The sequence below is a fragment of the Acanthopagrus latus genome, chromosome 10 (assembly GCF_904848185.1).
Source record: "Acanthopagrus latus isolate v.2019 chromosome 10, fAcaLat1.1, whole genome shotgun sequence".
Taxonomy (NCBI): domain Eukaryota; kingdom Metazoa; phylum Chordata; class Actinopteri; order Spariformes; family Sparidae; genus Acanthopagrus; species Acanthopagrus latus.
In genome coordinates, this window is record NC_051048.1 from 10,481,244 (window position 1) to 10,496,773 (window position 15,530).

General features: G+C 41.1%; 2 protein-coding genes across 2 annotated transcripts; both read left to right on the forward strand.

The window, feature by feature from the left end:
* Positions 1 to 245: 245 nt before the first annotated feature.
* On the forward strand, positions 246 to 7,491 carry LOC119026799 (E3 ubiquitin-protein ligase TRIM39-like). The gene is made up of 11 exons (XM_037111337.1): positions 246 to 342; positions 885 to 976; positions 2,332 to 2,403; positions 2,496 to 2,555; positions 2,655 to 2,738; positions 3,732 to 3,845; positions 4,151 to 4,285; positions 5,117 to 5,245; positions 5,583 to 5,667; positions 5,788 to 5,814; positions 6,338 to 7,491. Exons 2-11 carry the CDS (start codon positions 917 to 919, stop codon positions 6,904 to 6,906), a joined length of 1,335 nt encoding a protein of 444 aa, XP_036967232.1. The 5' UTR covers positions 246 to 342; positions 885 to 916; the 3' UTR covers positions 6,907 to 7,491.
* A 1,427-nt stretch (positions 7,492 to 8,918) lies between these two features.
* On the forward strand, positions 8,919 to 15,164 carry mpdu1b (mannose-P-dolichol utilization defect 1b). Its single transcript, XM_037111340.1, has 7 exons — positions 8,919 to 9,102; positions 9,932 to 9,997; positions 10,961 to 11,093; positions 11,232 to 11,317; positions 13,334 to 13,452; positions 13,830 to 13,940; positions 14,113 to 15,164. The coding sequence occupies exons 1-7, from the start codon at positions 8,976 to 8,978 to the stop codon at positions 14,242 to 14,244; spliced, it is 774 nt and encodes a 257-aa protein (XP_036967235.1). The 5' UTR covers positions 8,919 to 8,975; the 3' UTR covers positions 14,245 to 15,164.
* Positions 15,165 to 15,530: the final 366 nt, after the last annotated feature.

Genomic DNA, 15,530 nt, shown 5'->3' on the forward strand with positions numbered 1-15,530 from the left:
AAACAACACTGAAGATGTGGCTTTCACAGTAACTCTACCTAAAGATATTGCAGGGAGATAACCAACGTTATTACCTCTGCCTGGAATTTTTCCTTGTGTCTGGATAGCCGTATCTGTCTGTTTGGACCATATAACTCAGTTGTTGTTGGCAATTTAAGGTCCACAGTTCAAATGTAAGTAAGTCAGTACAATTCAGACATTTGGTTGTTAAAGTGTGTCACAAGAGTGACTGCCGTCATAAAAAGTGTTTTTCTGGCAAGGCTAAAGTCTAAAGTAGACTTTAACAAGGAAGTCACCTGCTACGGCTTCACAGAGAGACAAAGGACACTTTTCAGGCAGCAGGTAAGTTCTTCTGATCAATAGCTGTGAAATATAAATCGCAGTTTTGTGTAGGCCTGTTTATGGCTTACTGAAAGCTACTGATCTGTACATTTTCTAAAGAACGACCTGCACATTTTTGTGTAATTTATTGATTGTTCTTATGATGGTTGTTAAAACTGATCATGACAGCTCACGTTTAAAATAAGTGAGATTTAAGTCCAAAATGATCTATTTATGTAAAATGTTGTGTGTTCACTTTGGTTCATTAAAAAATTGGTCTGATTGGTTTGATGATATTCTAGATCTTAAAGCCTGTAAAGGTTGGAAAAGGGTGTCCTGTTGTTTGTATTGAGCTTGGTTTGAGTTATTATTAACTATAATGAACTAATTACTATTGTTATGATTAGGTTATTATGAGTGATTTATAAATACTAGTGTACTGTATTGGGACATGAACAGTGCATGAGGTCGCTCTGCCTTAGTGTGGACTGGCCACAGGGGGCACCCACATGAATACACTTTGTGGTCACAGCAGACAGTTGAATGTTACTTGCTTTTACCAGCTGCGCGTACCTCAGCCGACACCGGATGGACAATGGCAGAGAGCACATCAAAATCCTCCAACACCCTGACTAAAGGTCTCACCAAGAAGCAGGTATTCTTCTTTGTGTGATGGCAACTTACTAAATGTCCCTCCATATGATGCAATCAAATGTATTTATTGAGTATGATTTACTATTGACATATATTTCTTTCACATTTGGTGTGTAAAGAATCAAACTCGTGTGGCACATTCACTATGTTTGATCCCAGTGTTGATATTTACTATGATGAAAAATGCAAAAATGATCTGCCCTCACTGAAACCCTGGGAAAAAAAACCAAACAACAACAACAACAAAAAAAACAGTTTAATTGAATTTCAAAGCTCAAATCTATAAGAAAGTCAGTCATTCATCACACACTTTGTTCTGACCTGGCATACATAATGACAATGATAACACTACTTTTACTTTTAATAATTCTAACAATACCATTAATTGCAATAATCACATTATTATGATTACATCACCATGTTCAACACCATCAACACTGATTTTTCAGAATGAGCTATTCAAAATGAATGATGATAATAATAACATATTATAATGTCATATATTTAAAACCTAAGTGACAGTATAAGATAGTAATGATGATAATATGATGAAGTGGAAGAGAAAAAAATTAGAACATGGCAGACATATAATATATATTATGATGTATAATAATAGACTAATTATTTTAACTCTATGTTTAAATAGGTATATACGTTAGCAAATAATGTTAATATATAAATGATGATAAAACAAATCATATAATGAATTATTTTGTTTGTATGACTGTATGAATGTATGTTTGTTTTCAGTTGGTTTTCAGTTATGATTGATATGAATTATATACTAGCCTATTGCTACAACTATAGATTTGCCCTTCCAGGCTCCAGGCTGTTTTGTTCCACAGTAACAGCAACATTATGCATTAGACTACTAATAGTAATATCAATAATAATAATAATAATAATAATAATAATAATAATAATAAGAAGAAGAAGAAGAAGAAGAAGAAGAAGAAGAAGAAGAAGAAGAAGAAGAAGAAGAAAGTACTCCTTAAATACATTTTACAGTATTTAAGGAGTAAAAAAATGCATGTCATAATTTTAAATTGCTATGATACCACAACTAACTGCAATGAACAATGAACAATCACCAGTGTTCTTGGCTTGTTATTAAAGAACTAAGTATGGAAATCAAAAGATTATTGAAAACTTAACTGTGCAATTTATTTATCCCCTCAATTAAATTGCAGGATTGAATCTGTATGTGGAGTATGATTTATAAGGGTCTCTAAGTTAGTTATTGTGCATCTTTCATAAAAGTTTTGATTTAACTGTGCAATTGCATTTATGGTGTCCACTCGCTCTAAATCTGTGGATTCATTTGCAGTAATCACATTTTGTATTCTTTTTCCATAGTCTAAAGCCCTGGAGAAAATCAGTGCCTTCAACTCGGAACCATGGCAAAAACCCTCCCTCAGTAAAGCCCAGGTGAGCAAATATCACATTAGCATGAGGATGACGTGAAGACAGATAAATTCATCAGTGAACTGAAAAGGTGTGTCTTCCTTCTGCTCTTGCAGGCGAAGGATTTTCAAGGATTTTCAGACAGCTGCCCGCTTTGGGGTTTACCCGCAAAAAAGGTAAGTGTCTGGTTACAATCCGCAGATGAATGGAGGAAAGTGAAATGGAATGACAGAGAGGAGGGATTACCATACTCTCTGCGTTTTCTTTCTTTTCAGCCTGATCTACAGGTACTGCGGAGTCTGACCGAGTGCCTACAGCTTCTTCAGAAACTGGCAGAGGAGGTGGACAACATCAGCCGGGTAATTGCAATTATAGATATATTCTTTGGCCGAATCATCGGGATTCTAATTAACTGAATCATGAGGACAAAATTGCTCTAAACCTAATACTCAGGTAAGGTCAACATACAGCCTCAGAGGAATCACTGCCTGGAAGACCCGGTTCATGGTAGACAACAATCAAAACTCAAATCTAATACTTTGAGACAAGTTAATGCTGCCAAAAATGAAAGGCACAAAGAAAAGACAAATTAACTGTCAGAATGTACAAACACCTAAAAAGCTATAGCTAATCTATAATCCTATATACAGTATAGATAGGAATACATTTTTTTTAAAAAAGCATTTTAATACAAAATAAGTGATTGCATAAGTATTCACCCCCTTTAAAGTGATAGAAGTCCAGCGAATAGTGAGTGACATAGAGATCTCCTGAGTGCGTTGAATGTGTCTCAAGTGATGATATCATTAAGACACATGTGTCTGGAAGGTCCAGTCCCTGGTTAATTACACATTGCAGTCACACCATGACGACAAAAGAACACTCCAAGCAACTCCTTGAAAAGGTTATTGAAAGGTATAAGTCAGGGGATGGACACAAAAACATTTCTAAGTCACTGGACATCCCCCCGAGAAACACACAAAACAAGCATCCACTCCCAGAAAAGCTTCTACGTAGTGCTGCTACGGGTTGTAAAACGTTGTATTGAGCCTTTATGTATGATCGGCCATCAAAGAAAATACGCTCACTTTTTATTGATATTCATGACTTTAGAAATACCTATGCAAGCATATACTTGATATTAATGTCAATGATACTAATTGACCATTTAAATCACTAAAATTGAAGCGGCAGGAAATATGTACGCTAATGAAGAAAGCCAGTACTGGCTGATTTAAAATAGATAAATAAAACTCAAATTGCTACATCCTGTTTATCATCACTTCAGAATAGACACATTTGAATGATGAAAGCACATAATCAATATCCATTTGCATTTTCTTGTCATGTAGGTGAAGGGTGGCAGTAAGAGGGCTATACCAGCAGAGAGCAGCAAAGCCCCAGGCAGCCTGGAGACCAGCAGGAGCCTGATCCTGCACTGGGCCGAGGAGATGGAACAAAACATGGTCCTTGCTGAATTCATTAATTCCTCTTATTATCTTCTCTGCGGTCTTTATCTTCAATTGCGTCCAAGTAAATGACAAACTGTGTAAGCGACAAGTTCTCCGTTACGGGGACACATGTTGTTGAAATCAGACTTGTGACTCAGCTACAACACGTCATTTGAATAGATGGTGAATAATGGGACACTGGCTGAATATCAAACAGTCAGTTCTTAGATAGAAAGACACCACTACGCAGTTGTAACAAGAGCCTGACCTGGCTCGCGCTGCCCGGTCAAATATGGTTCCCCTGTTTATTCTATTTGCAGGTGAAAAGGGGAGCCAAGCCGATGGGTGAAGAGACGCTGAAAAGAAGAGATGTTCCAGAAGAGAAAGAGAAAACTGAGCTGGAAAAATACAACAAGCTTCAGCAGTGGGCAGTGGAGCTCAGGAATATCAAGGATGTGAGTGTGTGTGTGTGTGTGTGTGTGTGTCAAATAGTCTACTCTTAGGTACTCTCTTATCCAGATGAGCTTTTGAAAAGGTTTTTTTTTTAACTCAACTGGCACTGAGTAGGACACATATAATTTGGTCTGTACCCTTAAAAGTACAGAGTTTGCAGCTTTTTGAAGGAGAATATGAGGCCCGTCAGGAACAAGTCAAAGGTTGATTTCCATTGCCTGCCCTCTTGCCAAGGCTAACTCATCCTGCACTTCCAGCAGGGGAACTATTTAGTGGCCTGCTATCAGCGGGCAGCTGAGCAAATCCTCTGGAGGCCTAACCATATAACGCTACTTGGGGGGGGGGGACTATAGAAGGAGACATGTTGGAGCTTGTCTGGCCTGGTGGACCAATTCTGCCCCCACCTTGAGAGTGTCCTCGCCATGGTACTTAGAATGGGCGGGGCCGGAAGTCTGACCACGTCTGGTCACTGCCTCTGATTGGATTACCTTTCCATTCCCTAAATTGCATCCAAAATCCAGGCACCAAATAAATTCAACAAGGAGAAATAAGCATAAATGCCGGCTCACCACCTGACCGCTTTTGCGTATCATCTTGCGGTATTAATAAGGATTTAAAATAATGACCAAAAGAACAGGACTCAGCATGTCATTTGCTACAGCTGCAAGTATGAGGAGTATTATATGGCGAGTTTGTTGCCTGCGGTCAGTCTGCTGAGAAAACCAGCCATTTGGCAAGTCACTCTATGAAGCCGAGGCGGATTCCGTGGTCAGAATTGAACTGGCAGTAGCGCAAACCCAGAACTAACACTGCGTGCGTTTGTGTGCAAACAGGCTAATGGTGTGTCTGATGAGGAACTGAAGCAACTGTTGTGTCAGAGGGGACCAAAGGCACCGAGGCTGGACGCCCTTCTTCCCCTGCTTGAGTTTGTGGCTTGGTCGCTACTGTCAGAGGATACTGAGGTGATGCATGTGTGTGCATGGCGCATAGTTCATTTATAATTCTAGTTTACCTTTGTGATTCCCTGGACAGATTCTGGGATGTTTGATAGATACAGGACACAGTATCTGCTGTTGAAAGCTAGCTCTTTGCTCCTTTAAGCCTAATAACAACGAAACTGTTCTGTCTTGACTGCCCGATGTACATTGTTGTTTCTGCCGTTTCGTTCCTGCCAAAAGTGGAAGCAATAATCTGAATAGTTATGTATGTAATACAAGAACATCTTGATACCAAGACATGACAACAGCAAAAGAACTTTAATGACACTGTTGATATTGGCTCATGGATGTGACCCTACAGGAGGCGGTGTCGATGTCGTGGCTGCCGACCAAGCAAAAGGCCTGGAGGACAGCAACCGGAGGCTCCAAATACATCCCTAACTCAGGTGACTCAGCTAACTGTTGCTGCCAATGACAGCACTGTGTCCTATCATGTGAAAATAGCAGCCGTGAACCAGAAGCTGACATGAGAAAATATATAACAATGATATGTGTTTGCTTTTCAGTGTGGCAGTGGATCAAGGATGCCTCAGGTAACCTTTGTTTCTCAATGCATATCCTGCCAGCGCAACAAACAAGGCCTGGCTACTAGCCCGTAAAGTGCAGTGTTCGTCACGCAACGTATACACTGCCTATGATTGGGTTCAGAACTGTCCGACGCATTATATAAAGCTGGAAGGATAGAGGTGAACCCTCATCTTCAGGGGAAAAAATGTGGTTGAAAAAAAAATCTTGATGATGATCAAGATGATCGTGATCGGAGATTAAAAAAAAAATAAAAAAAAATCAGGCTTTGATTGATAGTGAAAGTAAGAGCATTTCCACTACAAGGGACCCGAAGCTGGAGCAAAGTACATTTTTAAAGATAAGTTTCACTCGCGCACAGGGGCTGTACTCAACATTGTTGGACAAAATGCCAATTTGGATTTAGAAAATAGTTTACCCATGCCATTTGTTTCTGCATAATGATAATATAGTACAGAATGAAACTGAAATATGACTGCGTGTGGCACCATTATCATCACCATTGACAGTAATTCTGCACTTGAATCCTAGTGTCAGTCCGGTTAGATGCCAGCACCAGCCATCCCTGGCTGGCCGTGTCCTCAGACTGCCTGCAGGTCCAGGAGGCAGCAGTGCGCTCCACTACCCTCCCGAACAACATCCAGCACTTTGCTGAGTGGCCCGCCGTGCTGGGTGACGCCGTCATCACATCAGGGAGACACTATTGGGAGGTTGAGGTTTCTCCCAGCGGCAGCTGGAGAGTAGGTGTGACGTCACAATATGCTCAGAGGCAACAGAAGTCCACCATGTCACCAAGAGGAGGATACTGGACTCTGTGGAAGGGCTCCAGTTTGTGGGCATGTACCAACGAGCCCACGAAGCTGCAGAGGGCCGCTGTGCCCCGACTGATCGGGGTGTATGTGGATGTCGGGGAGGGTCAGGTGTCCTTTTATGATGTTGATCGAAGGGTTCACATTTACACTTTCTCCGACACCTTCAAAGACAGCCTGAGCCCTCTCTTTGTCTGCCTGGGTGGAGACACGGTCCTTAAAATCGTACCAGCAAATATGTCAGTCACTGCTGATGACAGAAACCTGAATGGGTCTGGATCTCAAATTTAATGTGCATGATGCGGCCCTATTGGTAATTGGAATATTTCTGGGCCCTCCCAAGATTTCAGTTAATACTCTGATCAACACAGGAGACTAAGATGTGTCGGGGCCCAACTGCAGTAGCTTCCAGCCTGTTCTGTTCAGTTCTGACAGTATCGATTGAAATATGTTGTCGTCAGTCATAGCCATTTTCCTTTCACTGGGAAAAATATGACCTATAAATTACACTAGATCAATACTGGCGGCTGTAGCTCAGGAGGTACAGCGGATCGTCTAGCAATCAGAAGGTCGCATCCGTGTCTTTGGGCAAGGTACTGAACCCCAAACTGCTCCTGATGTGCTGGTCGGCACCTCGCATGGCAGCCATCAGTGTATGAATGTATGAATGAGTTACTGTAAGTCGCTTTGGACAAGAGCGTCTGCTAAATGCCTTAAAATGTCCAACATTTACGAATCACCGCACTACTTTAAACTAATGAGTAGTTTAAAAAGAACAAATTATTTAAAAATTCTGAATGATTATTCTACTTGTTTGTTGCCGATGCCAATGTCTGCACTTTGTTACTTTAAATAAAATGAATGGTGTCATAAAGACTTTTGATTTACAGACATACCCTGCTTCACACGACGCTGTTCCACACAGTATAAATTGGCTGCCTTACAAATATGCTTTTTGTTTTGAATCCATATTACTATTCCATAGGTAATTTCCATGGCAGTTTCTAGAGTCCCGGAAAACTGGAACCTAGCCTGAGAGGGTACACCCAGGACATGTCACTAGTCTATTACACGTCTGACATATGCTGACAGACAACCACTCAGACTCACAATCACATCGACACAATTTCCCCAGTAGGACCTCTGGAAGGAGTCAAGAGTACAAAGTGTCTGCTTCTGCCAGTCAGCAACAACAGCCTAGGTAGTTGGAGACTTTGGACAGTGGCCCCTAGTTACTGTTTAACAGTATCTTAAATATATAAAGTGTGCTTGACATTATTCATATTTTACATGTTAGATACTGATTGCGACAATAGCCTGATTAAATAATGAAGAAATAGAGAACAAAGTATGAAGTTACTAGGAACTCTTTAATAGGTTACAGTAAAATAACTGCACTAGCAACCAGTTGGTGTTGGGAGCCTTACTGTCAGCTATCTAAGAGCTTTCACGGCTAATGTTAGCTAACATCAACTGTAATACCTAATGTCAGCATTGTTATGGATCCCAGTCACGTCGGGGTCTCTCATCCTCTGGGCTGCCCTGCCACTGCTCCACCACCTGGCCTGTCAGCTCTACCTAACCAGCCCAGAGACACTGTGGTGGTTTGTTTACCAGGGCAACAACAGCTCACGGAGGGGTTCCAGCTCAAAACACCAACACTAGTGGCTTTTTTCCATTACACCTGCAGGCCCAGCTCAGCTCAGCTTGGGTTGCAAAAATGTGCAATATTGGACATTGGACGGAATTTGCCTTGGTGTCTGAAGCATGGAAAACAGTCGAGACCATACATATAGACAACAAAAATTCCAATGAAAATATGAGGAAATACTTTAAGAAATACTGTGGCTAGTATGCATGTTTTACACTCACAGCGCTATACAGTTTTGTGCAAATGTTGATATTACAAATAGAATTTATTCCATTTTTCACTCAGATGATACCAGTACTACACTACATACACCATGGTGTCATCTTCTCTTTTTCAGGGAGAGTTGTGATCCAAACTAATGATTTTCACAGGGCACACAGTTTAAAAAGAACACATAAGTGAGATCTTCAGCCAGTGAAAACTTACTTAAACTGACTGGCAGAAGAAGTCTCAAGTGTTTTTCAGGTGCCTCATTTCCAGAAAAGGCTAGGGAAGAATATTAATAATAATAATAATAATAATAATAATAATAATAATAATAATAATAATAATAATAATAATAGAAGATTGTATTATTGTTATTATTATCAACACCGGCTAATTCAATTGTGGTTCCGTTCACCAGCGGAACCTTTATATTGTCATGGCAGCCTGTGGGGGCTGCTTTTGTGTTACACATGGAACGGCAACGTCACATCTGACCTCCACAATGGCGGACAAAACAGTCCTGGCTGAAGGATCCTCTTTTATGGATCCTCTTAAAGGGCTTTTGTTGACATATCTTATGCCCGAGTCGTGTTACGACGAGTTCTTTCTCAAAGTCAACTTTCTGGACGGTGAGTGTCTCATTTCAGTCGAATACCGGTCGCTCTTTAGACGTGTAAACGTCACCGTAAGATTGGCGTTAGCTGCATTTTTTATTTCCTGTACGTTCCATTTAAAAATGACACAAGACTTTGGTTTTCCGGGAACCATAGCGGGCGGCTAGTTCGTTTCTATGAATGCCAAATTCGGAATGTTTGATGCTAAATTAAAATGTATGTAACTTTGCTCTCGGATAGATTAAGGATTTTTGTTTTTAGCAGTCAAACAACCCGTCCCTCCCCTTTTTTTGTTCTTTTATGTTCAGGATAGTGGGACATTGTGTTTTTAATCTAATGCTTTGAAAATCACACAGATCATTTCCAACAGAAATATGCGTGCTCTTGGACTGGTGTTGTGATGGTAATATGGAGAAATATGTTTATCAGAGAGAACAGTACGAGTCTGAGTCTGTTTTGTCATCTATAAAAGCCACTGTATCTTATTTTCTCTGTGCCATTGGTGCATTTTTGTCCAAAAACTGTTACAGCCCAAGTGTTCCCTTATCACTGTGAACATACAAATGAAATTAATTGATTTAAGTAGCAGTTAGATTAGTAGGAACCAATGGGCTTGAGCCTCGGTGCAGAGTAGGAAAGTCAGAAGGTACTGGGACTAGTGCAAGTGTATCACACTCATCACTGGTTTACTTCCAAATAAAGTTAGATTTTACTTACGTCTTGCTTGCAGATTTGTGCATTTATTTTCTGACCCTCTCCAATTAATGATCGATGTGATGTGTATATTTTTATATGATCTACGACAGCCAGCTGATCTGTGTTTCTTTTCAATGTTTTGTTCCAGTACCATGTCTGAAGATTATACTGAGCAAAGGCCTGGGTATTGGCATCATCCTGGGATCAGTGTTGGGTAAAAGACTTAACTCCTCCTTTTTTTGGTGTGTGTGTGTGTGTGTGTGTGTGTTTTTCTTGTACTTTATAAAAGCCACATCTGCCTAACATTTCAGTGGGGGGGGCACTGCCGTCTAGGAATGCCATTACCATGAGGGGTTTGTGCTTGTTCTGCATGTCAAAGCTGCATCCACATAACTGCCAGGAGCAAAGGTCTCCAAGAAGTACATTACATTGTAACAAACTGACCAGTGTTCTGCACTTTACCTGTCGGCGGCTGCAGTGTTTGCTGATGTATGATGTCACTGAAGATGTGTATACCTCAGGACTGATGTTGTTATCCTGAGTAGCAGCAGGTCTGTCCACTCAAAACAGCCCCGCAAGGCTCCTGTAGCTTCATTTTTCCACACTTTGATAAGTGGATGGTTTGACCCTCTTTATCAACTGGCAGTAGAATCCGAGAAATATGACCTGATAGGCCAAAGTGAGGGTGTGGGAGGGCTTTGTTGCTGCCAAGACTATTTGCATAGACATGACTCAGGATATTTCTTCCTCTGGTGTGGATGTGGACATGCTGGTGGGATTAAAACCACCAACTACAATTTTTAAAAAATTCCATCCGGTTGTATAGTCATGTTGCTGGTGATGACATAATACAGTTCCTGCAGTGGATCTCTTTGGTTTGCATCTGGGGCAGTGTGCACACCAACAATAAAAAAAAAATTGAAATTTGACATTTGTTGAGCCAATTCCTGCTGACTGTATTTGACCACCAAACTTTATTTACGTAGCGACAGAGCCCTTCTCGTCTGTCCTCTTTTCCTTCATGACATTTTGTCCCGCTGGTCTGGCTGGCAGATGCCATTGATAGAAAGCTTTTCACAGACTTTTCCCACACTTCCTGTAGATGATATAACATAGCTGTTTTTCAATCACATAAAGAAAGCAAAATTATGACAGTTTCCTTCTTTCTTTTTAACAGTAAAGCTGCCTCAGATCCTAAAGCTGGTGGGAGCAAAGAGCGCTGAGGGGCTGAGCTTCCAGTCTGTGCTGCTGGAGCTGCTGGCCATCTCGGGAACAATGGCCTACAGTATCGCCAACAAGTTCCCGTTCAGGTTGGGCAATAACCAGATAATCTCTGAAGTTGAAGTGTACATTGAGCTCTCTAAAAATCCTGCCGTCGCTATCACTGTAAACCTGCACTGTGTGTCATATGAGTGACAAGTTGAGTAATGTACTGAATGTTGCCTCAGTGCCTGGGGGGAGGCTCTGTTCCTCATGCTGCAGACAGTCGCCATCGGCTTCCTCATTCAACACTACAGAGGACAAACCGGCAGAGGTAAGACTGTGTAGACGCCCACGAATTAGTGACAATTCGAGCCTAATTTTTTAAGACCCACACTGATTTTAGAATGTGATCCCTCTCATTTGGTAACTGACGCGTCATAGATGAGCACTGAAACAGTGACCCGTATTATCAAAGATGACAATACATTTCGAAAGGTGAATTTAAAGTGCAGGTAATACTAATTTGTTCAGGGTTTTTGAACTAAGTTATGCAGGTTACAGCACTGACATCTGTCCCTACGCTCCCGTTCCCACTGATTGGTGAAAGCATGAAGAAATCACCAAAGTTAGCTGGAAAGATATGAGAGTGAGTGGAAGTAACGCAAAAAAATACAAATAAAGTATTTTCTGAATGTGCCACAGCGGTCACATTCCTTTTTTTTTATTTAGTGGTACAAGACACAGCAAGAGACAGAATAAATTATGGGAGGATAAACAAACATTGAAGTTGGAGGGAGGTAATATAGAAAAAAATATATTCAAGATAGATTAGATGAATTAAAAAACTGTGCTAAGATGTTGGCACTACAGTCATGGTCAAAAGTTTACATACACTGCCAAACACAGTACATATTCATGAACAGAAATTGCAGCATCAGACACCTGGACAGTTTTCCGCTCATTTAGATACAGTTGCAATCAAAAGTTTACATACACTTGTAAAGAACATGTATACCAAAGATTTGTACTCAACATTTTTTCCTGTGATGGAATGAGTGGGACACAGATTACGTTGTTGGTTCAATAATGGATTTACTATGTGTCCTCTGAAAATGTGACCAAATCCACTGTGTCAAAACCTCAAAATGTGGCCTGATCGATCCATTCCTTCACTACTTTTGATGTGTTTTTGGAGCAATTCTCCTTCTTCGTTATACCATTTACTTTCTTTAGAGCAGCAGATGGCAGCAAAACAGCCCCACAACATGATACTCCCAGCACCATGCTTGACATGTATGTGTGGTGTTCTTGGGGTTAAAGGCCTCACCTTCTCTCCTCCAAACATTGCTGCTCACTGTGGCCAAACAACTCCGTTTTTGTTTCATCTGACCACAGAAGGGAAAAGAAAAGCTCAGCAGCATACTTGAGTCGAGCTTTAAGCTGCAGCGTCTTGAGCGAGGGGCTTCTTTCTTACATGGCAGCCTCTCAGACGATCATGATGCAAAACACGCCTGACTGTGCCACCAGTCTTCCAGCAGCTTCTGTTTCACCATGGATGTGCTTTTTAGTGGTTTTTGATTGACACTTGACCATCCTGAACACTTTTTTTTTTTTTCTCAGCAGCAGGTGATTGTTTGCATTTTCATACATGTGATAGCCTCCATACTTCTTAAATAGAATACGTTTGGAAGAACCAGGACTATTCCTAGAGCTAGCTGACCCGTTAATCTTAGCAATTTAGGGAGAAGGGCCTGATCTGAAGAATCTGATGGTTGCTCTGGCCGAGCTCCAGAGATCCTGTCTGGAGATGGGCAAAGCACCTATAGGACACTCAGACCGTGAGAAAAGAGCTTTTACTATTTTGCCTAAATTCTAAGTGTCATGTCTGGCCACTACCATCCCAACGGTGAAGCATGGTGGCTGCAGCATCATGCTGTCGGGGGTGTTTTCCAGCAGCAGGGACTGGGCGACTGGCCGGGGTTGAGAAAAGGGTTCAACCGAGCAAATTTAAAGAGATACCCTTAATGAAAACCTGGTCCAGAGTGCTCAGGACCTCAGACTGGGCTGAAGGTTCACCTTCCAACAGGACGGTGACCGTAAGCAAACAGCCAAGACAAGGCAGAGCCCTGACTCGAACCCAATCGAACATCTCTGGAGAGATCTGAAAGTGGCAGTCCACTGACGGTCCCCATCCAACCTGACTTGTCGCATATTTGATTTAGAATCCATTAGTAAAGTAAACCAAAACCTGGAAAAAGTCAAATCTGGAGTCAGTCTTTAAAGAAATGCTTTACTGGTCTGACGTTGGCCCTTTGATCAGGAACAGTGTTTGTTTCTCCTCCCCCAGGTCTCCTGTTTCTGGTTGTGTACTTTGGCCTGCTGGTCCTCCTACTGTCTCCAGTCACTCCCATGTCAGTGGTTACCTATATGCAGGCCTCTAACATGCCAGCTATCATTATCGGCAGGGTAGGTGAAGACAACACAAGTCAAATGCATTTTTTCACTTCATTTCATTTCATCATTTTTTGGTCACAGTGAAAAGTATGAATTAGAATTTAATTGTGTTGCCAATGAGCAGTCCATTGTTTTTAGTCTTAATGTCAGTGCTGTGTCCTTTTTGTGTTCTGGGAGGTTCATTTCATTTCATTTCACTAAAGACGTGTTCCTCAGTATTTACAGTAACCCTGTGATGACGATCTGTTCCATGGTTATGGTCCAAATAATAACAGGAATAACAGATAATTCATAGTTGAAGATTCAACCAACATGTAAAGAAGTGTGTTCCAAAAAACCAACACGCACAACAAAGGCGAGACTGACTAGAGTGTGTGCGGTCGTTTCAGCTGATCCAGGCAGCGTCTAACTACCGGAATGGGCACACCGGCCAGCTTTCAGCTGTCTCCGTCTTCCTGCTGTTTGCTGGATCCCTCGCCCGCATCTTCACCTCACTACAGGTAAGTCTGTGTCTGTACACGTGTGCCGTCTATAATATGACACACTGACATTTTAGATTGGATCACTGCTGCTCTGCATGTACAAAAAGTACCCACAGACGCCGTCCCTCACCTTTCACTTGAACGTAAATTAGGTTCTTGTCAGCTTATTTTCACATCATGTTCTTTACAGGAAACCGGAGACGCGCTGATGGCCCTCACCTACGTCATTTCCTCCGCCTGTAATGGCATCATCACTCTGCAGGTGCTCTACTACTGGAACAGCTCCCCAGATTCCAAGAAGAAGAAGAAAAAGAAGGAATAAGAAAAGGGAGTGAAGCTCCGATCCTAGAGCAACACTTTCTTTCCATATCCAACTTTAGACGCTCTCCAAGAGGTGTGTCTTCAAAACTTGATTGAAAATGCATGTACAGAGCCACTCGGAATGGGGGACCTTTTATAATACGCTGGACAAACAGTGACTTTGAAGTAAGGCAACATGTTAAGCAGATATTCCCGGACATGTAGTTGCTTTTGATGGATGTGGGTCCAGACTCCAGCTGTTCAGCACACTATCATTACATTCTTCTCGATCCAGTTTTCCCCCTTTGCAGTCAGACTGTGTTCATACTGTTATGTTAAAAAATGGTGTGGAACGGCTTTTGCACTTCTTCACATTCAGGGTTTCTGATTTACTAATCTAATCATCCAGATAGTTTTTTATCTTTTCAATATTGTTTTCAGTGGATTTGACCATGGATGCATGTAAAGAATGATTTGCTGTTTTGTCATTTTACATAAACGTAATTCCACACCTGCTCCTACAACTGCAAGGTCTATTCTGTGGTCCATATTTGGTGACATCATTATTGTTTCTATGAAGGGTGAAGCAATTTTTTTTTTCAATATTGTGCAAAATTACACTTTTTTTTTTTTTTTAATACCCTGGCTTCTGAAAGATTTCTGTTACATATGACAGGATCACATTGCCCTAACTGCAGTTTCTAAAATTCCTGGGAATCAGTTTGAGTTTGAATTAGCTTTATACAAGATTTCTATTCTTTAGACAAGTGGCTCTGAGACTGTACATGGGCACAATGGTGGTTTGGGCACTTTGAGCATCGGTCTGACGTTAGCAGGAGTTTTGTGTAGCGTGCTGATGTTTAAATACAAATGCAGTTAATGTATAGGTTTTTATATTTGTCTGTTTACTGATAAAGACCAACTAAACTTTGAGAAAGTCCATAATTGTCGTGTTGTTGTCGTTGTCCACAGTCAGATCTGTTTCTATTGGGCCCCCAAAATACATTCTATTCATGGGAATGACATTACATAGAGAGTTATCCAAAGTTTAACAAATTATCCAAAATATTTCCATGAATATATTGTACAAAGATTCAACTATGAAGTGAATTTGTGAAATATTTCTGATACCTGTTTAAGCTGCACAGCTTCCTCTGATCCTGTGAGAACTCTTTGTCCCAAGAATCCATGTGTAGCTTATTAGATATTGTTCAGTCACTCTCCACTCCCTCGTCTGCTGTACAGAACCTGTTTGTCCAGGAACGATACTACCTGTTGGTGTGATGGAGCTGACTCTTCATGCAAATC